The sequence below is a fragment of the Meles meles genome, chromosome 1, assembly GCF_922984935.1.
Source record: "Meles meles chromosome 1, mMelMel3.1 paternal haplotype, whole genome shotgun sequence".
Classification (NCBI taxonomy): domain Eukaryota; kingdom Metazoa; phylum Chordata; class Mammalia; order Carnivora; family Mustelidae; genus Meles; species Meles meles.
Window position 1 is genome coordinate 183,553,973 of NC_060066.1, and position 23,434 is coordinate 183,577,406.

General features: G+C 53.1%; 1 protein-coding gene across 1 annotated transcript in view; it reads left to right on the forward strand.

Annotated features, from left to right (window-relative positions):
- Positions 1–9,948: 9,948 nt before the first annotated feature.
- The window catches only part of SLC2A1 (solute carrier family 2 member 1), a 28,035-nt gene continuing 14,549 nt past the window's right edge, over positions 9,949–23,434 (forward strand). The window contains exons 1-2 of the mRNA XM_046020835.1: positions 9,949–10,166; positions 21,837–21,932. Of these exons, the coding sequence (XP_045876791.1) occupies positions 10,149–10,166; positions 21,837–21,932 (114 nt within the window). The 5' untranslated portion in view covers positions 9,949–10,148. The remainder of the gene's footprint in view (positions 10,167–21,836; positions 21,933–23,434) is intronic.

Genomic DNA, 23,434 nt, shown 5'->3' on the forward strand with positions numbered 1-23,434 from the left:
TCCTGGAACCCTCCTTATCGGCCCCAGCTCCAGTGCTGAAAAGAAGCCAGGGCTCTGCTGCTGGAGACAGAGGAGAATGTGACACCCTGTGCGGAGGATGGCCCCCGCCAGGCATCTGGCTGAATGTCACTGCGTGAGCAAATTCAGCTTCACGACGGGGAGCAGAAGTGCCGAATCCACAAAATCGTGAGAAATAATACCTCATTGCTGTTCAAAGTCACTGACTAGGTTTGGAGTCGTTATTCCATCCTATGGCAATGGAGAGCTGAAACACCCCAGTGTTTTCATTTCCTAGATTTTCAGAGTGTATGTAGACCATTAGAGCAGAAGCACCTGTGTCTGAGCGCCCAGTGCCCTGTGTGCCCCCCACCCTGAAGGCAGAGCCTCAGCCGCCCCCTGATGATTGAGTCTCTACCACTGGCCAGACATTGTGCAGCTTTCCCATACACCATCATGTCCTAGATGCGTACTACTTATTGAACAAGCAAATAAATGCCTTAGCACACACTGCAGTCCCGTAACAGTTGTTTTATCATCACTCAACTGAAACTGATTCTTTAGAAAAAAAATCAGAAAGATGCAGATATTACAAAAGAGGGAAAAGAAACCATGACCCCTAACTCTACTACCCATAATTTCAATTAACATTTAGCATGTATGTCTAGAGATTCCATCATATTATGTATGTATCTTTACTTTGAAAAATGTTGTTGGGGCGCCTGGGTGGCTCAGTCGGTTAAGCATATGCCTTTAGCTCAGGTCATGATCTCAGGGTCCTGGGATCGAGCCCCAGGTCAGGCTTCCGGCTCGGCGGGGAGTCTGTATCTCCCTCTCCCTCTGCCTCTCCCCCTGGCTAATGCTCCCCCTGTCTCTGTATCTCTCTCAAATGAATTTAAAAAAAAAATCTTAAAAACCAAAACAAAACAGAAAGCTCTTTACGTATTTATTTGGGACACTCCCCAAGATAAAGCCACACAGACCATCCTGGTGGCCACCACCTCACTGAGTGTTGTTGGCTGAAGTTGGCTCAAATGCATTTATGCTTGCAACCAAAAATTTGTCACAATTACTACTCTATGGGTTTGAGAAAGAAGGGACTCTCCACCACAAGGCCAGGCCTCTGGGAGCCAGTAAAAAGAACAACCCAAGACAGAAGAATATTGCCCCAGCACCTTCCATAAGCAGAGGCTCTACCAGCCACCATACAAAACCCGGTACACAGGGGGCTCCCAGAGAGCTCAATCAGTTAAGCATCTGCCTTTGGCTCAGGTCATGATCTCGGGGTTCTGGGATCAAGTCTTGCTTCTCCTTCTCCCTTTGCCCTTCCCTCTGCTTTGCACTCATTCGCTCTATCTCTTAAATAAATAAAATCTTTAAACGAAATAAAACCAAACCAGGCACGCAAGATGGAATACGAGCTGCCTGAGGGGAGGGTCCCGTAGCCCAGCAGTCAAGGCCCTCTCTCCATGCCATGGCCTCCACCTTCCAGCCCCAGCAGCAAATATCTGTTGGCCACCTGCCTCACGCAGGGCACTGTGCCCAGGGCACAGATGTATATGGATGCTTAGATGTCCATGTGTGACTTTGGACAAGTCATTTCCACCTCTCTGGGCCTCAGTCCTCTCATCTCTAAGTAGGCTGAAATGTACAATCTGAGTATCTTTTCCAGCTCTTAACCTATACATCTAAGCCAGGGTCCCGGTCTCAGGGCTCCAGGAAGGAGACGAGCTCTAAAAGTGGCATTGGACTTTCCAAATGCCTTCATCCATTGTCTCCTGTGATCCTCCCAACAGCCCCGAGGCAGGACTCTTAGGCCAATTTGAGGGATGTGGAAATGGGAGATGCGGAGAGATGAAGCAACCTGCCCAAGGTCACACAGCTGTTGAATGGATGAGCTGGAATTTAAATCCAGGTCTGAGCCAACCGCCCCACGGAGAGAAGAAGCAAACAACCCTTGACTTTTATTAGCATAGTTAAAGATGAGGAAAGTTTCTATGAGGTCCCTAGAGCAGTCAAATTCATAGAGACTGGAAGGAAAAAGGTGGTCGCCTCAGGCTGGGGGGGTTCAATGGGTAAGGCGTTTCCCTTGGGGAAGATGAGAAATTCCAGAGATGGAAGACAGTGATGGTTGCCCAACAGCGCGAAAGGACTTAATGGCATGGAACCGTATGCTAACACATGGTTGACATGGTAAATATTACGTTCTGTATATTTTGCCACTTTTTTAAATGAGAAAAATGAGGTCTAACAAGATCAACGGAGTAGGCGTAGAGCAGTTTGTGAGAGTTCTAGGGACAGATTGGGTTCAGTTCTCAGATCTGCCACTTGCTCACTTGCTTGACCTGAGGCACCTTGCTCTGGAACTGTGCGTCAGTTGCCCTCCTTGTAAAACGGAGTAGCACCCGTATATCTGGGATTGGTTTGAAGAATGAAAGAAGAGAAGTCCATGCCAACCCCTTAGTCATGTGCCCGGCACACAGCAAACTGTCCATACATGTGACTTCTTCTAATGACGAGGCCTCTCAAACAGAGCCGCGAGAGACTTGCAAGACACCTGTTAAAACCCCTTTGTTACAAAATGGAAGAGACCGAGGCTTAGAAGGGCTTAGAAAGCGACTTGCCTGAAGTCACCCAGCAGATCTGCAGCAGAGCCCAGAGAGCAGCAGAACCGCCACCCCTCTCTGAGCGCACAGATCTCCGTCTCCAGCCAGCCCACAAGACTTTTCCTTTCTTCAGAGCTGAACTGCTGTGGGTTTGGGATATTAATCTCAAGCCCTGAGGAGGAAGGGAGGACTTTTTTCCCAGCTCCCGACTGGTTTTCACTCTCCCTCTTCTGAAGTGTGAGTCTGCTCTGGTATAACTGCTATGAGTCAGCTGGCATTCTGTGATGAATGCACGTGTGACTACCAGGTGGCATCCAGGTGGGGGCTGGGGGAGGGGGTGAACACCGTGTGACACCTGCTGGGTCACTCAGGCTGCTTGCTGCTTCTGGAACCAAGAAGCTGCACAGTGGTATCAGCAGTTAAGGGGTCCACGTTTCATACCTTCAATTTGCTACCAAATTCCTCCTTCGGTGTGACCTCCAGCAAGTGCCTTTAACTTCTGTGTGCCTCAGTTTCCTCAACCGCCCCATGGAAATGTGAATATAGTCTTACCCTCAGCACAAGGTATGAGGAGTAAGGGAATGATATGTGAGAAGGTATTTAGCACACTCGAAAAGTTGCATCAGCATAAAGGACAGTGTTATTTCATTTCTCAGGAGAAATAAGGTTCTAAGAACAAAACAGAGCCCAGCCAAGCTATTTATTTGTTTTCTTCCCATCAGTCCTTGGACTTCTCAGGGTGGCTGAGACCCACCGGTCTCCTAGCTGATCCTATCTGAGGGTGCCACGTTAATTCCTCAGTGTCAACATTAATGGAGAGTCTGCTGGGCACCGGGCCCAGGGTCAAGCCACTGACCCCTCCCCAGAGCTCCACAGGGTCAAGACTGTTCTGAGCTCCATTTTACAGAGAGAAAACCAAGGCTCAGAGAGAGAGAGAGCAACTTGTCAGACACGGCACCACCAGCAGGAAGGAGCTGGGCCATGAGGCCAACTTCTGACTGAATCCCACACTCTCTCCCTGGAGGCTTGAGGAAGAAAGCCCTGGGGAGCTGCCTCAGGTCGCCTCCTTCCAATTCCAGAGACCCCCAGAAGACAGTACATGGAAACTGAAACAGGTCCATTCCTGCCACCCTGAAGTAAACCAGGCTTTGCGAATGGAAAACACAGGCCATCTTCATCATATTTACCATTTTCAAGTATATATTACCTGCCAGTCACCGGACAACCATGTTCTCACTTCCTGTTCTCAATAAATCTCTGAAGTAAGTACTGAGTCTCTCATTTTGCAGTTGGGGACATGGAGACTCAGAAAGCTCAAGTAATATGCCCCAAGACACACAGCTAGCAGATCTGTCTCCAAGGCCTGTGTTCTACTCACCCCGTATCACTGTCGGACCTCTCATTCATTCATTCTTTGCTCCGTTTCTTTATTAAACAGAGCCTCTTCCTTGTGCTAAGTAACTAACCGGACAGAGGGAGGACGGGAGTGCTTGAGCCCCTGCCTGGGAAGAGATCATTACCTGGGGAAAGATAAGGCTCAAATAAATTGTGATCTAAGTGATCGGAGCCAGACCCAGGTCCAGTGCCAGGGCTGGTGCTGGGCAAGGTAAAGCAGTGCTTGTTAGAGTTTTGGTGTTTTTTTTTTTCACCGGAGGTGCTTGAATTGACACTCACTACCTGTTCACTACCCCACTACCTACTCCTGGGTCATGGCCAAATGACTTCACTTCCCCAAATCTCTGTTGTCTCTTTGACAAAAGGGGAGAGAGGGGTACCTGGGTGGCTCAGTGGGTTAAGCAGCTCAGGCCATGATCTCAGGGTCCCAGGATCAAGCCCCACATTGGGCTCCTTGCTCAACAGGGAGTCTAATTCTCACTCTCCCTCTGCCTCTCCCCTTGTGCGTGCTCTCTCTCTGAAATAAATAAATAAAATAAAGTCCAAAAAAAAAGAAAATAGGAGAGAAAAACATTCATCTCATCAAATTCTTGTGGGAATTAACTGGGATGATACTGTACTCATTCATTCAACAAATATGTCCTGAGTCCCAGTTTGTGCCAGGTGCTGTTTTGGTGTTGCAGATGCTAGAGGAAGTAGACAGCAGACAATCCCTTGGAACCATGGAAAGATCTGGGTTTTTTAAGTAAAAAAAAAAAAAAAAAAATTTAATGGAGGCATACATAATATGTATTCAGAAAAGTGTAAAAATTGGAGGTGTACAGCTTGATGAATTTTCACAAGTTGAACACACCTGTGTAACCAACACCCTGATTACAAAACATTACCAGCAAGGTCAGGGTCAGGATATGGCAAGTTAGGCACCCACCTCCACAGTAAAATTTAAGGGTGTTGAAAGCACAGTCATCACCATAAGCAATGCTTCGATGTGATAGCTTTTTGTTTTAAGGATTTTTATTTATTTATTTGACAGAGAGAGGCACAGTGAGAAAGGGATCACAAGCAGGGGGAGTGGGAGAAGGAGAAGCAGGCTTCCTGCAGAGCTAGGAGCCCAATGCCGGGCTCGATCCCAGGACCCTGGGATCATGACCTGAGCCAAAGGCAGCCGCCCAATGACTAAGCCACCCAGGCGCCCCAATGTGATAGCTTTTAAAAAATCTCAAAATTCATGCCAAAAAATCCATGATGACAAAATATCAAAATTTTAAATAAGACAGGATTGGTAATAGTGTCGTGTTGAGTCCTATGGAAAGCTCAGGGCAAAAGGAAAACATCAGTAATGTTGACCCCGCCTTACCTTTGTCCCAGCCCTGATATCAGCCCCCCTCACAGTCACTGCCTCCCCTCCAAGGGTAACTATTATCCAGACTTCTAATCCCAGAGGTACGTTTTGCCTGTTTTCGAACTTTGGACGCACGAGAAATCACACTCTTTTGCATGTGGCTTCTTTCACTGCACATTGTGTCTGTGAGACATAACCGTGTTGTAGCATGCCCAGGAAAGATGTTTAAACAAGGGAAGGAGGTGGTGGCTGGGTGTTTTAGAGACCAGTGTGGCAGCAGGTGGGAGCATGGATACACAGGGGTTCTAGACCCTGCTGGCTCTGGGCCTGTGGGGATGAGGAGAGGGTGAATTCCGGTGATATTTTGTAAGGATAGAGGTCACATGACTGACTGGCTATTGGGGATGAGGGAGAGAGAGGAGGCAAGGAAGATGCTACCATCTCTGGCTTGCGCAGTTTGGTGGACAGAGGAGCCATCTCTGGAGTGGGCACTGGGAGGGAGGGGAAGATGAGTCTAGATTTAAACAACGTGAGTGCCAGGTACCTGGGGGACATTCCATGGGCTGACCTGGAGCGAGCTGTCCAGATAAGCCTGGCCCTCAGGAGAGGATGCTGGAGCAATATGTTCTCTCTGCCCGCACCCCAACACCCCCCCAACCCAAGCATCAGCGAGCAGGCGGCAGCCTTGATGAGAAGGTGTGCAGAGGCCTGGGGAAGGGCACAGCAAGGGTAACGAAGGGAACTGAAAAGTTCTTTGAGAGCAGCTGGTTTGAACAGGTGTGCAAATCAGAATGAAAATATTAAACGCCCAAAACTGCCCTGGTTGGTCCATCAGGCCTGGAGTCCAGCCCCGCGTTTACCTGCAGCCTGTGAGGATTTGAGTTGCAAAACATCCTGAGGATTAGCGGACACCACCCACCCCCCCACCCCCGGCTCCACACCCCCCACCCCTATCCCAGCCCAACCCAGGCCAGCCCCTCTCGCATCCGCAGCGATGGCTGACTCAGCAAGGCTTTTTCTCCGGGATGCTTGCCTTTAAAGGCAAAAAAGAAAAAAAGGAAACAAAAAAACCCTCTTCCCGGGTGCCTTACTCACACCAGACTCGGGGAGCAGCTAGGACCGCCCAGCACAGCGCCCCCGAGCCCACGTGCGTGCTCTGAGGCACGCACCCCAGCGCCGTCGCTGGGCCACCTGGCACCGCCCCTCCAGTTCTCGAGAGCCCTTCCTCCCCTGGCTCGGGCTGGAACTGCTTGGAATCAAACTCAGAAAAAGTCCGAGTTCCTTCCAGGGCTGAAGGCAGCCTCTGGGGAACAAAGCGGCCAGTGTGAGCACAGTTAGGGGGCGGGGGGGGGGTGCTCGGATCCTCCAAGCCCAGCACTAGGGCTTTGCAGCCTCCTCCCAGCCTCAGGGTAGGGGAGGCTTGAGGGGAGGCTAAGATTTCTTCACCTCGTACCCCTGCTCAGAAACCCTCCGTGGCTCCCCACTGCCCACTGAATAAAGTCTTATATCCTAGAACCTGGCAAGTGAGGGTTTTTATGACCCCTGTTCTTCAGCTTTTTTGGCTCAAATTCCCCCTAATTTCATCTCCTCTTTCCCCAACTCCCTACACAGTGGCCACAGGGGCTTTGGGTCTCAGGCTGCACCTTCCTGGCCCGCTCTAGGCATTCTTAGCTCCTGGTCTCTCCTCTCCTGCCTCCCAATCTTTCAGGCTCAGATGCCATTTAGACTTTCTTGGGCGTTCCCTCTGTGGTTGGAGTTAAATTCTGTTTTCCAGGACTCAGCCACCCCAAAAATAAACTAGCCCCCCTGAGAGTCTAACCTCGGATCCAGTGTTAATAGCTTCTCATGAATTTACCGCGAAACTGTAGCGTCTAGGGGCTCATAAAACTTTTACAGAGAGAGAACACCTAGAAATGGAATTTCAAGCAGAGAATGGGGGTCTGTCTGGGCAGGTATGGAGAGGTGGGGCAAAAGGAACGCTGTTTTTCTGGCTGCTCTTGCTTTGTCTTCTGGTGCTACCCTGACCAGAGGAGGGGGATTTGATTTGACATCATGAATTAGGACTGTTTATTTTGATAAACTTTTATACATATCCATTTTTTCTCAGGCTGATGCAGGAGGCAACTGTTATACCCATTTTATAGATATGAATCTTGAGGTTCAGAGAGCTCCTGATTTGCTCAGTGATGATTGGTAGGTCAGTAGCAGAGCTGGGACTCAGGAGTCTGAATCTGGGGGTCCATCCTTAGTCTCTGGGTGTGGTCTAGAGAGTCTGCCTTCCTTTCAGCAATTACTCTCTGCCTGCTGTCTTTATGCATGTTCTTCCCTCTGCCAAGAATGGCCTTCCCTACAATCTACCTGGTGAACTCATGTTTAGCCTTCTAAACCCTGCTCAGCATGCCCCCTCCCTTCCCTAAAGCTCTATCCCGTCCTTCCCCTGTGGTACGAGTTCTCCTCCAGTACACATTCTTATCCCTGTATTACTGCTGTCCATTTCCCCTCCTGTGTCCTTTTCAGTTTGGGGGCTCCATAAGGCTAGCAACAGACTCACATGCCCCTGATCCCGGGGAAGCAACCCACCCGGGGCTGGCCTAGAGAAGGAAAGGGAGCCTTGTGGTGAGTGTGACCCAGGGGCAGAGTGAGACATACCCGCAGCTGGGAAGAGGCACACACAACAGACTGGGCGTGCTTGGAAACAGAGCAATGGAGACCTTGAGCCGGGAAGTGACCAAACCAAAAAGGTACTTAAGGAAAGACCGTAAGCGTTGGCAGGAAACAAGCATGTTAGCTACTCATCTGATCATTCATTACTGCCTGCCTTCACGCCTTCCCCATGTGTCTCTGCCACAGATGCCGTCCTCCATCTGGGGGCAGACAGACAGGACCAGCAGTGCATGAAGAAAACACCAAGGGGTAAGATTCTGTCTTGGGGGACTCTGGGGCACTTTCTGGAAGCCCCACTGCAGAGGTACTCTGTGCCATCAGAAGTACTGAGGCAGAGCTGGAGGGAGTCAGGCAGAGGCACAGATGAAGAAACTACCGATGGCAGAGGTGAGGCCCAGAGCTTGTAAACTAAGCGAGGGCCTACTCCCTCTCGGGCAGCATCAGCTGTATGAGCCTGAGAGCGTCCAGACTCTAGACTAGAGGGGGTGAGACCAGAGGAGTGGAGGCACAGCAAACAGCAGGGAGGGAGGGAGGGAGGGAGGGAGGATGAGGTGGTATAGAGAGTGAAAGCAGCAGGACTTGGTGGCCTCTGGTGCGTGTGGGACAAGAGGAAGCCCCAGGCTTTGCAGGCTGAGCAGCAGGGAGACCATAGGAACAGAAGCTGCAGGCAGAGAAGTGCTGGGAAGGGGCCTGCTCCCCGTTCCGTGGGCTGCCCCATGCCCAGCTAGGGTGTCCCCGTAGCAGCCCTGGACACACAGCCTGGACAGAGGAGTCCAGGAGTCACGTGGTCAGCTCAACCTCCTCCTTTCCAGCCAAAGTAACCCCTTCTTGCCCCTCTCCTCAGGGAAAGGGACACTTGGCCTCACCTCAGGACTGTGCACTGGGGGTGGGGGAGTGGGGGTCTTTTCCTTTGCAGTTTTAAGAAAGACGCCGGTTTAGAAGAGGAAATAAGGCTGAAATGATACCACTGCCACTAAAAAAGGACTCGCTGTGTGTCAGCAGGTGCTGAGTACTTCATGGACTTATCTGGAAATTTTATCTCTCATGACAGTACATGAGCCTGGAGGTGGTATTCATTCCGTTTGACTCGTAGTAAGGCCGAGGCTCAAAGGACAGCGCGTCGCCTAGAATCTTGCTAGGACTGGTATACAACAGAGCTGGCTCCAAACCCAAGGACTCCTGTGTTCTTGCCGTTCATATTTTTCACACTCACCTGTCGCCATAGGTTCACATGTACGATCAGGAGTAGAGAAGAGTTCACAAAGGTGAAAGGAAAGCCCAGAGAAGAGGTGGGTATGGATTTTCAGGCAGCGCGCCCAGACTGTGCTAAAGCAAGGCTTGGCTTGCAAGCAGGAATGTCGGGGGTGGAGGGGGGTTAGGGAGAAAATCTCCCAAGGAGACCTCCTGTAGTTTGTCTCACAAATACTCCAGTACCACTTACCACGAAGCAGACGCTGTTCTAAACACTTTATAAATTTTCACTAACTTACTCTTCATAACAAACCTATGAGATGGTGCTATCATTATCCTTAGTTTGCCGAAGTTATCCAGTGGCGCAGTGAGGACTCCAGAGTCCTCGCTCTAAAGGCGCTATCCTACGCCGGTCCCAATTCGCTGTACAGCTCCACCATTTTGCTAGAGGTCGCTGAAGCTCAGAGAGGTGCGCACACTGCCTTAGCGTCACACAGCGAGCGCGCTTCCCCGGACTCGGGGCACAGGCAAGCGTGGAGAGACCCCCAGCCAGAGCGCGGAGCCGGTAGGGTGCCCTCCAGCCCCCCTCCCCCGAACCCCCTCCTCGCGGAGCCCCGCCCCGGACGTGCCCCAGGCCCCGCCCTCAAGCTCTGCCCACACGACCCCCCCGACACACACCGTAGCGCCAGCCAATGGCTGGGGTCCTATAAACTCTACCGCCGCTGGCTCAAGGCGAGAAGCGAGAGGTAGCCCCGGCTAGCGCGGAGCTCGTGGGCCGCAGGGCTTGGGAGCGAGCTCGCCAGGAAGCAGGAGGCCAAAGGACTGAAGTCAGAGTCGCAGTCGGGATCTCCGAAGCGAGGCAGGAGCCCGAGCCTGAGCGCGCCGCCCGTCCGCCTGTCCGCCCGTCCCCGCCCGCGCAACCGGCGCTGCCAGAGCTCCGGCGCAGCGCGGCCATGGAGCCCAGCAGCAAGGTAAGTCGCGCGCCCGCCGGCCCTCCCCGCCCGGAACAAAGGCGCGGACTCCTCCGACCCTCCGCCAGCCCGGGCACCCCCGCCGCCCCGCCGCGCTGTGCGCCCGGGGCGGGCGCCGCGCCTCTCTGAGCCTCCCTTGGCGCGGGCCTGGAGCGCCGCGCTCTAGCGAGGCTGGGGGCGCGGGTGCGGATGGGCTCAGGATGTGGCGGGCGCAAGGGCGCCGCGTGCGTAGTTGGCGCCCGCACCGGTATTTGGCTTCCTTCCGGGGGCGCCGTGCGGTCCACGCGGCCCGGCGAGGCCGGGGCACCCAGGGCCCAGGCGCTGCACGTCGCTCACGCTCTCCCCGGCGGAGGCCCCGCGCCGACTCCTCCCGGGGCGGGGGAGGGGGCTCGAGCGCGGCGCCCATTGGCTGAGCGGGCCGAGCCCCCGGCCCGGCCCCGGCCCCGGCGCGCGGAGGCGGCGGGACCCGCCCCCACTCGGCGGGCTCGGAGCCGCTGCGCGCTTCTCCCCGGGGCCGCACTACGCGCGCGGCCTGTTGTTTGGCGCTAGACGCGGCCTCACGCGGTCGCCCGCGGCCGCCCGCGGCAGGGCTCCGAGGCTCCGAGGCGGAGGGCACGTTTTTCAGGCGGGGGCTCCAACTCCAGGATGCCCGGCTCCGGGGCGGAGACGGAGAGCCGGCCTCTGAGGCCCTTCTTGCCTCGTAGTGCAGGCCCCAAAGCTTTGCCAAGTACCGGGGAGAGGTGCTCCGAGGTGGCACGTTTCCCTGCTGGGGCGGGGCTGGGCCGAGGGAGCTCCCGGGGGACCGCCGCCGTGAGCCCCGGGCGGGTGGGGGGTGGGCCGGGCCGGGAAGGGGCCCCAAGCCAGAGCAGATCTGGAGGAGCGCACGCCGGGGTCCGGGTCCTGGGGTCCGGGGGACACTCCGTGCTCTAGATGTGGCCTCTTTCCCTGGGGACAAACAACTGCCCAGATAGGGATCTCTTCTTCGTCTCTTAGAGAGACTCGTCCTGCAGGGGATCTTTGTGACTCCCAGAACGGTTCCTTTTCAACAAATATTTGTCGATCCCCTCCTGCGTGCAGGGCATTGTTTCTTTCTTACCCTCCCTTTCCCCTCGCGACGAATATTTTAAAGTGACTTTTTTCTTTGAAGCGCTCCCTCCCCGAATTTTCCCAGCTCCTTGGCAGGGGAGGCACAAGCCCCCTCCCCCCCCCCCTTTTAAAACGTGGAATGCGGGGACAGGACTGAACTCTGTCTGCACTGCCCTTCCTTTGGGCCGTGGAGGTGTCCAGTGGGACTGAGCGGGGTCTTGTCTGGCCAGAGTGGCGCCTGCCCCGACGCCTGGCTGGCCTCTGTCCTACATACCTGTTGAATCCACGGAACTTGTATCACCCACGCTGGCTTTGGGCTTTAGGTGAGACCCTGAGCCGCAAACCCAGCAGTCAGCCGTCAGTCGCTGTCCTGGCATAATGGATATGAGAAAACTAAAGCAAGTGATTTTGGCGAGTGGGAAGGCCTTGAGACCCTTGCTGTTTTATCTTCGTGCTCTGACAGCCCACTTCACCTCTCTGGGCCTCAGTTTTCTCTCTCTGTAAAAGACAGTCACCTTTTTTTTTTTTTTTTTTTTCTTTTTCTTTTTCTTTTTCTTTTTCTTTTTACTTTTTACTTCTTCAAAAGTAAGAACTGCCCTGTTCGGCAGGACCTGGGTGTTTATGAGTGGATAAGTGAGTATTCTGAGCAGAGACAGAAAAGTGCGGGAGAAAATCAGCAGCCACTTAAGAGTTTCCTAGGCCCTTGGCTAACCACTGTGTTACTGACCCTCATAGCTCTGGAGCTCAGAGAAGAGAGGTAACTTTCGCGAAATCACACAGCTAGTCAGTGGTGGAGCTGCATTTGAACCCAGGCCAATCCAAAAGGGCTTTCAGTCTCCACTGACCCCTTTCACTACACACTTTCTTGAATTTTGGGCCAGCGGGAGATTTTGCCTAAACTCAAAGGCTGTCCTTGTACGTAGGAGCTGGTTCTAAATGCTGTAGCCAGTGGGTGTTTTCATGCAGTACCTTCCAGACTTAGGACTGTCTACCCATCGGTAAATTTGGAGCACCTCCTTCTCAGTGGTTTATCTATATTTACAAATTCATGTATATACACTCTTACACTAGTAGATTATATGCCTGCCCAAGGTAGAAATTTAAAAAGACACACAGATAATAGTTATGGTTAAAAATTTTTTTCACTTTTGCTAAACCCTCTCTGGGTCATTAGTATATATTCTAGAATAAAGCCTTTCCTTTTGGAGACTGCTGATTTGTTCAGCAAGCACAGCCCTTTTGTACAGGATGTTAGACTAAGGCCTGGAGAGGTTTTGTCCTTTGCCTGAGGTCTTTCAGTCAGGTGTGTCTGACTCCGAAGTTCTTTCTCTTTTAAAAAAAAAAAAATTAAAAAAAAAAAAGGAATCTCTACACCCATCACGGGGCTCCAACTCACAACCCCAAGATCAAGAGTTGTACGTTCTACCAACTGAGCCAGCCATGTACCCCTGAAGTTTTTTCTGCTGTGTTCTGTCGTGTCCTCTACAGATTGGTGTCCTCTGCGCATTGTGTTGCGTTTAACTGAGTAGGAAGTGGGGGACAGCTTGAATGCCTCCCCTCCCGCCGGAGGTTCGCTCATGCCCCTTCCTGGGCAGTTGGCTAGGTGATCCCTGAGCCCAGCCCTAGGACCTCTCACCCTTTGTGAAGAATTCCTGGCTAGTCCCTTGTGGCGCCTGGGGCCTCTACGGGGCCTCTGGCTTCTCTGTCTTCCAGATAAAGGAGAAATCAGAGATCTGCAAGGCTCCTCAGCCCCTCAGTGGTATGAAGAGCATAGACTTTTAATTTTAAAGTCCTATGTATGTGGTTTTGAATTCCAGTTCAGTTCAGTTGCCCCGTCGGCAGGGTGATGTCATTTTCATTATTAAGAGTCTAAGATTTTAGGAAGAAAATGTTTCTGTCCCCATAGAGGTTCGTTCCATAAATGTTCCTTGCTTCCCTGGACTCCTGAGATCCATTGCACTTACCTGGGTCCCAGGTGACCGTACCTGGGTTGTGGCCTCTGTCCAGAAGTTTGACATTCTGACAATGGGAGCTTTTGCTGGGATGCCCGGGCAATGAGTGTTGGTCGGTTGAGTCAATCGTTAAAGATCCACCAGGCAGTTCTTCTGTAGCAGGGGTTTGTTGGGAAGCCGGTTTGCGGGACTGGCACCTGGGTGGGAGTGTGGGGCCCAGAGCTGGGTCAGCTAGTGTCGCTGCCCTGCTCTCCCCTCTGAGGGAGATACGGGCCACGGTGACATCACTGTCCAATGAAAAATGACTTTCCCAAGGTCACACACTGAGCCTCCTACTGCAGAACATGCTGGCAGCCTCTCTGGGATGGCCTAAGAGCATCAGGGAAAGAGCCGGAAGGAACTTTCCAGTGCACGGCGCAGCCCTCCATTTGACAGATGGGAAAAACGGGGGGCCCACGAAGGAAAGACGTTTGTCTAAGAGAAGGCTGTCACAAAGAACTGGAGATATTCCTGAGTATTTAAAACAAAGAAAAAAAAAGGATTTTTTTCCACATCCCTGCCCAGTGTGTGACCCTCCACTCACCCCAGAGCAATAGGAATTCCCCACCCTCCAGGACTTACAAGCTCCTTCTGGAGCAGTCGGAGTCAAAAAGTGGGATTAGACATAACTCGACAACTGAAATCCTCTGTGAATGGAAACAAAACATGTCCTCAGGAAAGTACCACCTTGGGCAAGTGACTCTCTTCAGAGCCGTGGAGCTGGAGGCCTGCTACCCCATGGCAGGTTTGATACTGGCCCAGTTCCCCAACTCAAGGTGGTGGCTGTTTAGGTGGGAAGACCCTTTGCATGGCCATTTTGGGTGCACAGACAGTGTAAATATCTTCATCAGGATGCTTGTCCCACGCTGAGCCCGTTGGGGACCCAGCCCTGCTTGCCACGGTACTGGGTCAGTCCCAAATCCCCCGTAATCAGCTTGTGACTTCAGGGAGCTCAGCTCTACCCAGTGCCTCCTGGTCACGGGGTGTCAGGGCCTAGAGTGCCTCTCTGACTCTGAGGGTACAGGCATCCAGTTCCCCCTCCCCCGGGGCTGGCAGAGCTGGGGAGGCCTAGAACAAAGGGGGAAGTGTGCAACATTGGCTTGGGACCTGCAGCCTCGCCCTTCCCCCTGCCTCACTCCTGGGCGCACAGGTGACAAAGCCACTCAGTTTGGTAACTGGCCTCCCCGGATGGTGGAGGCTGAGAAGGCTCCTGGTTGGCCTCGTGGCCTCACAGAGAGGCTGTGACCAGGCTGGCAGGCCCAGGCCTGGTCACCAAAACAAACCTCTGATTGTTACGTCCCTCCGTGGGAGGGGTGGAACGGAGCCGGAGGCTCTGCCGTCCAGCCACCAGGCCAGGGAGGCAGTAACTAAAGCATAAACGGTGGGGTTTTATAGGCACTGAGCCAGGCGCCCAGGCCTTGAACTCAGGGCATAATGAGGGCTCGGTTCACCCTCTCTAAGACCTCGGCACCCGCACCTTGTTGGCTTTGGCTTCTTCAGGGCCTCGGCACCCTGGAAGGGGAGAGACCTCTTGCCAGATCCAGGTTATGGAACCTTCAGCCACTGAGGTCTCTGCTGGACAGGACGTGTCCCCAGACTGCCTGTCCCAGAGCTGGCCTCCCGCTGGTCTGTGCGGAGCCGGCAGGAAAGGGAGGAAAGGGAGCGGACTGAAACAGCTCTACCATTTGACCTCAGGGAAGCCACACCTTCTGTTGGAACCTGTTTCCTCAACTGCGGTGGGGATAATATCTACTTCTCAGGGTCAGGTCATAGATTCTTTGAAAATGACAGAAATGAGAGGCGTCTGGGTGGCTCAGTCCGTTAAGCATCTGCCTTCGGGCTCAGGTCATGATCCCAGGGTTTTGGGGTCAAGCCCCACATCTGATGGGGAGTCTGCTTCTCCCTCTGCCATTTCCCTGGCTGTGTTTTCTCTATCTCTCTGTCAAATAAATTAATAAAATCTTAGGAAAAAAAAATACAGAAATGATGGAGTCAATTACAGAGAAGCATACAAAGAAAAAGAGTAAACATCTTCTGGTTTTAATGGTTTATTTGGTGTTTCTCCTCACAGACCTCTTTTTTGGGCACGTGTGTGTGCATGCCTATAAATGGATCACACTTTCTACATAGTTCTGTGTGCCCCGCACAGCCCCTTCTGTTTGTCCTCCATCCCTGAGAGGTCAGTATCTACAGATGTATTTGCTCTGCCCATACAAGCAAGTATCATCTCTACACATTCATTTTCTCCCGCTTCCTTCCACAAAATGTACATCTGATGCATTGTTTTTCCACTTGCTTTTTCCCTTAACAGTCGGTCCTGGCACTCACTTCCTATCAAGGACATACGGATGTGTCATTCTTTCCAGCAGCTGCATAATATTCCATTATAGGCATGTCCCACCTTTACTAAGCTTTGGCACCCCATCACTTTCTTTCTTCATATCATGTGCCACCTGATGTAGTTGAGGTTTTATTTTCTGCCTTCCCACCCCTAACTGAAATACCGAGTTACAAGGAGGCAGGGGGTTGGTTTGGTTTAGTGCTGAATGCCCATTGGCTAGAATAGCTTTGGGAACAAGCACTTCTAAGTAACGGCTTATTAGGAAACCTCTCTTTTGGAGAAAAAGAGGTCTGGAGGGAGTGGGCTTTCTCGGGTCACACAAGTAGGGGGAGCTGGGACTTAATCTTGTCCACGGACAGGGACCTCTGCATATTCTCATGGTCTGACCCAGTGAATTTCATCAGGGTTGAATTGGTGCCCATCTCACCCTTTGAATGGGTATCGGCTTTTCCAGATGGCTGGTACCTGCACACAGCCCCGGGAGCCACTTAGGTTTTGTTTTAGGACAGATACCTTTGGGTTATTTAGAGAGGATGATTTGGTTTTACCTGGAAGGCTTTGAAAATCCTGTGCACATGGGCTAGGTTTGCACAGAGTAGTTCTCTTTCTCTCTCTCACTCTCTTTTTTTGGGGAAGATTTTATGTATGTGAGAGAGAACACAAGCACAGGCAGCAGCAGGCAGAGGGAGAGGGAAAAAGCAGGCTCCCTGCCCCTCTTCCCAGGAGGAGGGAGCCTGATGCGGGAGTAGACCCCTGGGACCCCAAGATCATGACCGTGACCTGACCTGAAGGCAGACGCTTAACTGACTGAGCCACCCAGGCTCCCCAACAACAGAGCAGTTCCAAGGACCTAGGACTTCAAGCAGGAGCTGACAAACTTTTTCTGCTCTGTGATCCCCTTGTGTCATTGTCGTGCAGAAGCAGCTGTAAACAATATAGAAATCAATGAGTGTGACTGTGTTCCAGTAATATGTTTATTTGTGGTCACTGAAATTGGAGTTCGATATCATTTTTATGTGTCACAAAATATTAGTCATTTTTTTTTCTTTTCCAGACACTTAAAAATGGAAACTCCGTTCTTTGTTGGCAGGCTGGGTTTGGCCAACAGACCCTAGTTTGCCAACCTTGGCTTAGAGCAAGATCCAATCAAATGGCCAGAGGTTTCTGAGCTTTGGCCTGGGCTGTCCTGGCTCAGACTGGGCAAGGCCCCAAAAGTCGCTAGAATAGAAGTTGACCTACATAGAAAGTACCAGGTAGGAACCTTGTTTCCTTTCGGGGGCCAGTGCCTGGAAGCAAGGGGGAGGACATGAGCAGGAAGGGCATGGGATTTGGCCTCAGAGACCTCCTGCCGGAGGCATCACAGAGGCGGAGGACACTCTGGTTTTCTGCTTTCCTCTCCCAATGCCGCATTTTCTCATCTGTGAAGTGGGAGCAGTCTCTCTCCTTCCTGTAGCGTGTCCATGGTGGCTGAATTGGGGTGCACTAGCAGCCGCTGGCATGGGGCCATGGTGCATTGCTGGGGCAGCGGGTGCTGATAAAGGCAGCAGCTCCCTCCTCTCCTCCCAGCTTGCAAGACTGAGGAGTGCCTTCTGCCCCCCAGGGCCACCACGGGGTGCAGGGGAGGCCCGGTGCAGGGGAGGCCCAGCCATGCATGCAGAAGTCCTGACCTTACTGGATAGCCCGAGGGGATGGCCTCCAGAGGAGTTGCCTGAGGTCACCAGCAGGTTAGGCTTTGGAAGGGGGACCCATCCCTCTTCTTTTTGAAAAGAGTTGGCAGGATGGAAGGGGCCAGAGGGTAAACTGTCAGTTAAGGAATCCAAAGAACTCTAGGCCCAGCCCTGGCTTTTGTTTGCTGAAGATCCTGGGAGTCTGCCCTCTGACTTTAGGCTCCCCATCTGTCACATGAGACTGTTAACAGCAATTCTGCAAACCGGGGCACTTCTTTCTATTTTAATCCCAGAATTTTGTTTAAATGCGATCTTGGGGGGAAAAATACACAAAATAAATAAAAAAGGGCAGCTGTTATGGGCTTCATACTCCCCTGCCTCACCCCCTCCTGCCCTCCTTAGAACTTGGGGACCAAGCTGTTAGAAAGCCTGTGTCCTGTGCTTCCGCGCCCGTCAGGAAACCACGCGAGAAGCTGTGGGAGGAGGCTGGGATGGGAGCAGCATCTGGATGGAGCCAGCACGGGACCCTCCTCCTACAGGGAAAGCCCTCCCTCTGCCAATATTGACTAAGGGCCTGCTGCCAGCCAAGCCCAGGGCTGGAGCACGGTGCTGAGGAAGGGCACCTGGGCAAGGGTCAAAAGGCCACAGTGCTTAGCAAGTTACGTGACATGGCCAGTGTGCCATCTGGCATCCCGGTGTGTGGGAGGAGAGGTCCCCAGGCTGACCCTGCATCAGTGGCTTCCCAGGAGAGGGATGATCCTTGCGTTGGGATAGGGCTGATGGGGGTAGGGGTGTGAGGTCCTCCTCTGTGCTGGGCCCTGAGCCTCGGCATGTGCTGAACCGAGAGGCCTGTGGCACTCCTGGGAGAGCCCAGATTTGAACTTGAGGTCTTTCCTCTCAAGTCCCGGGAGGTGGGAGTTACTGTTAGCCTGTTTGTGCCTCTCAGAGCTGATATTCAGTGCCCACCTGGGCTTCGATAAATGGCCGAGGTAAATTAAAATCTGTGAAGATGAGCACTTTTCTGGCCAAATACATATCCTGAAAGGTACATTCAGAAGCGGTTATGAATGAATGATTGTACTGTGCCCAACCCTGGGCGCTCTGGCTGCAGAGCTGGGTAAGACTCGGGCCCCATTCTTGGAGGGAGTTCCCAGACTGGTGGGTGAATTGCAGGGGACGCAACCAGGGCAAAACCCTGCGAGAGGGCAGGTGGTTCTAGAAGGTAGCCTCAGCCCCAGATGGGTGACCAGGGTGGGCTCCTGGGGGTCACAGATTCCAGATTGCAGATTGCAGATTCCACATTACACTTCCACTCTTAAAGAAGGCTTCCCAAGAAAGCTGCAGCTGTGGGTTTGTTCCTCTTCTCTAAGTCACCACCAAGTAGTTCGTCAGCTTGACACCTAAAGGTGTGGAAAGAATGGATTTCATTGTGGCACCTGGATGAGCCACAGGGCAGGTGGCGGCAGGTGGTGCTGTGGTGGCCCAGTGGAGAGTGGCTTCCCATGCTTCCCTGGTGCAGCAAATGCTTGTCAGGTGAACCCTGCCAGGCTCCCTAATGGCCACGGATCCTGAACTTGACAGCAAGTCTTTAGGGAAGGAACTTGGATCCCCCATTTTCCTCTGTGAGGAACTTGAGCCCAGAGGTCTCTGCGTGTCCCAGCTCTGAAGTGAAGAGAAGCTATTCTCTGCTTTCCCGCCTGGGTCTCCTGATTCTCAGTACAGCCCAGATCCAGCTGGGTGTGGTGGGGGTGTGCCGCCTTGCGGGGGAGGGACACAACATCTCCTCCCCTGCACCTAGCATCCGGCCACACTGAGCACTGCCTGTTTAATCCGGCGGAATCAGGCCCCTCTTCTCCCCCCTGCACAGACTGTTCTGTCTACCTGGAATGCAGTCTTGCCACCGCTTCCCCACTTGGCAGACTCTGTATGTCCTTCATGGCCAACTTCAATGTCACCCCTACGAACCTGTCTTCCGTTGTCCCAGGCAAAATACCTTGATGTCGGGACTGGGGTCTGTGTCATCCAGGGCCTAGAGCATGGGTCACTGAGCATGCCTGAGTCCTAGTGCAGCAGCCTGCCGGGGTGGCTGTGGCTATAACCAGGAGTGGGTAGGCAGGTTTTCTAAAGCAGAATTTGACCTTGACCTGCCCGTGGCAGTTCTAGCCCAGGGGTCTGTCCTTGGCTCCTAGTAGCCCCCACTACCAGAGGCCACAGCTGCTCAACGGGGGCCCCAAGAATACCTTCAGAGTCGCAGACACCCCTGGGACATCAGAGCCAGATTGAAAACGGGGTCTGTGATAAGACGACTTAGCGCTCACAGCTCTGCTGTGCTGTTCATTTCCTGTTCCACGGGTCATCTGTATTGCTGCTCACTTCATCATCTGTGTGCTGTTCATTTTTATTTAAATGCTTTGTTCTAAGTAACAGGAAACCAAGGGGTTTTTAAGTAAATTCTTTTGAGTAGGTGATACAGTCACCTGGTTCAAAACTAAATGGTTCAAAATTAAAAAGCATGCGAAAAGGTGTAAAGTGAAACCTCTGTGCCACCCAGCCTCTGCCATCCAGATCCCAGGGTACACGTTACCTTTCTTATGTGTTGTTTTAAGTGGGTAGATAGATGTGTTCTGCCTCCCCTCCTATCCTCAGCCATTTCTTCTTCTTTTCATACCAAACACAGCATGCAACACACATTGCAATGAAGCTAGCTTTTTCCTTAATATAGATTGGGAAGTGTCCCAAATCAATAAGTAAAGAGCTTTCTGGGTTTTTTTTTTCTTTTAGGATTTTTTTTTTTTTTTAATTCATTTGAGAGAGACAGAGACAGAGAGCACAAGCCAGGGAGAAAAGCAGAGGGACAGGGAGAGGCAGAGTCCTTGATGAGCTGGGAGCCTGACCTGGGGCTCGATCCCAGGACCTGGAGATCATGACCCAAGCTGAAGGCAGATGCCCAACCATCTGAGCCACCCAGGCGCCCCTAGAGAGCTTTCTTTTCCCCCCCTGTATTCTATGATATAGCTGTGCCACATTTTATTAAATCATATTTACATTTATTCTAACATGAATTAGAGAAATCTCTCTCTGGCACATCATTAATACCGTACTCTGTGTGGAAAACCCCGAGTTCACACGTGACTCACCACAGGCAGGGAGCCCTCACATGGCGGCCTTCAACAGCCACTCTCCAGCCCTCCTCCGTCCACGCTCAGTGCCTTGTGACCGCCTCCGCCTTCATCCCGGCGGCCACCCGATGATGAGTTAGCTTGTCTGGGGCCCACAGATCACGTCTGTCAGGTGCTCCCCATGCACACAGGGCCCACAGCCCTGGGTCTGGAGGCTCCCTGGGGAGCTAAGGGAAGGGAGACTTTGGAAGGCCGGCAGCCCGCTGTGAGGAGAGACATCCAGAGTTGGGCCAGGAAGAGGCCAGCTGGCTCTGTGGGAAGGACGGTCCCAGCACTCACCTGCTGAAGAATGGACTCTGCCTGAGCGCTCAGGCTAACGAAGTCTCTTCCTCTCTCTGCCTCTGATGTGAGAACCTTGGCTTTTGCTGTTGTTGGCCCGACAGCTTCTAAAGTGGAGAAAGACCATGCTAGGAACTGGTCTGAGTAGCCATAAACCCAGTGCTGTCTGTGAGGATCTTGAAGTTGGGGCTGTTTCTGGGTTCTGTGGGGAAAACTGAGTCCAAAGGGTATGGCACCTTGCTCACCCAGGGCTCTCCTGTCTGCAGCCTTCATGCCCCAGGCTGCGGGGGGACAGAGACCCACCATGCTTTTCTTTCCCCAACCCTTTGCCCCTTGAAACACCTTGGCCCGACACTCTTACTCGCCTGGTGTCATGTACTTTTCCAAAGCACATTCCTGCCTGTTACATCATCTGTGTCCACATAACCCCGGGAAGCTCATGCTCTGCGGATGGCTGCCATGAGGGGCACGAGGTGGGGAGTCAGGAGCCGTGAGCTCCAGCCTGACTCTTCGCAGACCCCTGCGTAATCTGTCTCTGCCTCTCAGGACTCAGTTGCCTGCCCTGTGAATGGAGGGAGGGGAGGGCAAGACCACATCTCCAGTGCTGCCAAAGCATGATTGCTCCCCCCTTGTACACAAGCAAATGGGGGTCTGGGCAGGACTAGGGAAGGGTGGCAGCCTGCTGGGATTTAGGTTGGCTGGAACCAGAGGCCAGCACTTTCGGCCCAAAGTCAGGGTGCTTCCTCTGTATGCTGTTCTTCCCGTGTAATCTGGTCCCCCTTGCTTCGGGGAGTTGATTACTGGGCCTCCCAAACAGAGTCTGGAGCCCCCTGGACCTGGGCGGGTCATGGCTCCACCAGAGGAATGAGACTCCAGAGAGTCAAGACCTGGCTACGGAGAGAGAAGACCCGACTTCCCCTCTCTCCCCAGGAATGAGTCTGGCCAGCCCAGTGTCTCGAAGTTTGCAGGGCTGGTTGGTTCAGGCATCCGAGGTCAGGAAGTGGCCGAGTTTCCTGGGAGAAGGACTGGTGTGGTGCCAGGAGCCAGGCCAGATAATCTGAACACGGGAACCTACCCACCTGGGCCCAGACATGCCTGTAACAGTGTGGGTCTTTTTTTCTCTGCAGAAGCTGACGGGCCGTCTCATGTTGGCCGTGGGAGGGGCAGTGCTCGGCTCCCTGCAGTTCGGCTACAACACTGGAGTCATCAATGCCCCACAGAAGGTGAGTGCTATGCCTTCCCAGGCTTACCGACGCCAGCCTGCTCTGCTGGGCACCGCACACCCCACAGGCTCCCCCTGCCTCTCAGGTGTCAGCCATTTACATCAGTTCACCATCTGATCCCACCAGCCAATTGTCTGGCCCTGAACAGGTCAAAAATTCTTGACTTTGGCTTTAGAATCCCGGAGTTGCAAAATCGTGGGGGCTTGTTATCTTGACCAGCCTCCTACCCAGCACAAAGACTTGTAATCATCAGAGCAACGGTGATACAATGATGCTGCATTTATGTGACACTCGGGGGTTCCAGAGGGCTTGGTGGTACTTATCTCCCTTGCTGCTCAGTTGGCCCAGGCAGGCAGGTGGGCGGGCGGCAGGCAGGCAACAATCACTGCTCCTGTCCTGCAGGTGGGGAGAGTGGCCAGAGAAAGAGAACCTGCCCTGCATCACCCAGCGAGGCAGGAATGGAGCTGGTGTCCAAGCCCAGTCTGCCTTGGAACCTTCCTGACTGGGTAGTCCCCAAGCCTGTGCTCATACCTGTCCACAGATAGCACCCTCTCTTGTAACGGCCTCCTGTTGACTTAGAAATAGCCTTCTTCCCCTGGAGGCCCCCAGTCCAAGTAAAAATGATGTCTCGCCCTAAGGAACCATAGGGAGTAGGGGTCTGCGCTTCCTTGCTTCTCCCTGCAGCACATCCCAGATCTGTCCTCACTTGTTCCTTGGTGTCAGGACCGGGAGGGACCCCCTTGACCACTTCCAGCTCAGCACACTTGCTTTAGGGAGGAGAGAAGAGGAGAGGGGTCAAGGGGCAGAAAGGATACCGTAAGGAGTCCCTTCTCTATACCAGCCTTTTTGCATATGTTTATGAGGTTAAGTTCCATTTTAGAGACCCAAAGACTGAGACCCTGGGCAGATGAAATAACCAGCAGGCTCCACACATAGCTAGTGAATGGTGGATTCAGAAGCCAGACGGTTCCATAATCTCAGGCTGTCTTCCTGACCAGCTGCCTCATCGGTTGAAAACTCTGTACCTTCCTAGTGAGGACGAAATGAGAGTGGACAGTCCTGCCAGGGCCACATTCTGCCTTCCAGAGGGTGAGGCTAGAAAATGAGTGCGGCCAGCTCCCGAGGACCAGTGGCCAGCCAAGGGGCGCTGGGCACTGTCGGGAGTCAGAGCTGGTCCTCCTCCCAGTAGGTGGAGGGTGGCTGTGGGGGGCCACGCCTGATGCCCGGAGCGGGTCACCAGGAAGGCCTGGCCTGCTGAGTCATGCTCAGCTACAGCAGAGGTAACAGGACTTTTCCAGACTTGTCTGAAATGGCGCCCATGCTTGGAACAGCCCCAGGCCCTGCTTTAGCTAAGTGTTCTGAACAGCTCTTGCCAAGGTGTGTGCCTCAGAGCTGGCTCCATTTGGGAATCGCACAGATGGAAATTCTGCAGTCTTAGAGGATGGCTGAGTTCTGCAGTTGATCGCACCTTGGGGGCCCCTGATTGCACCTTGGGGGCTCCT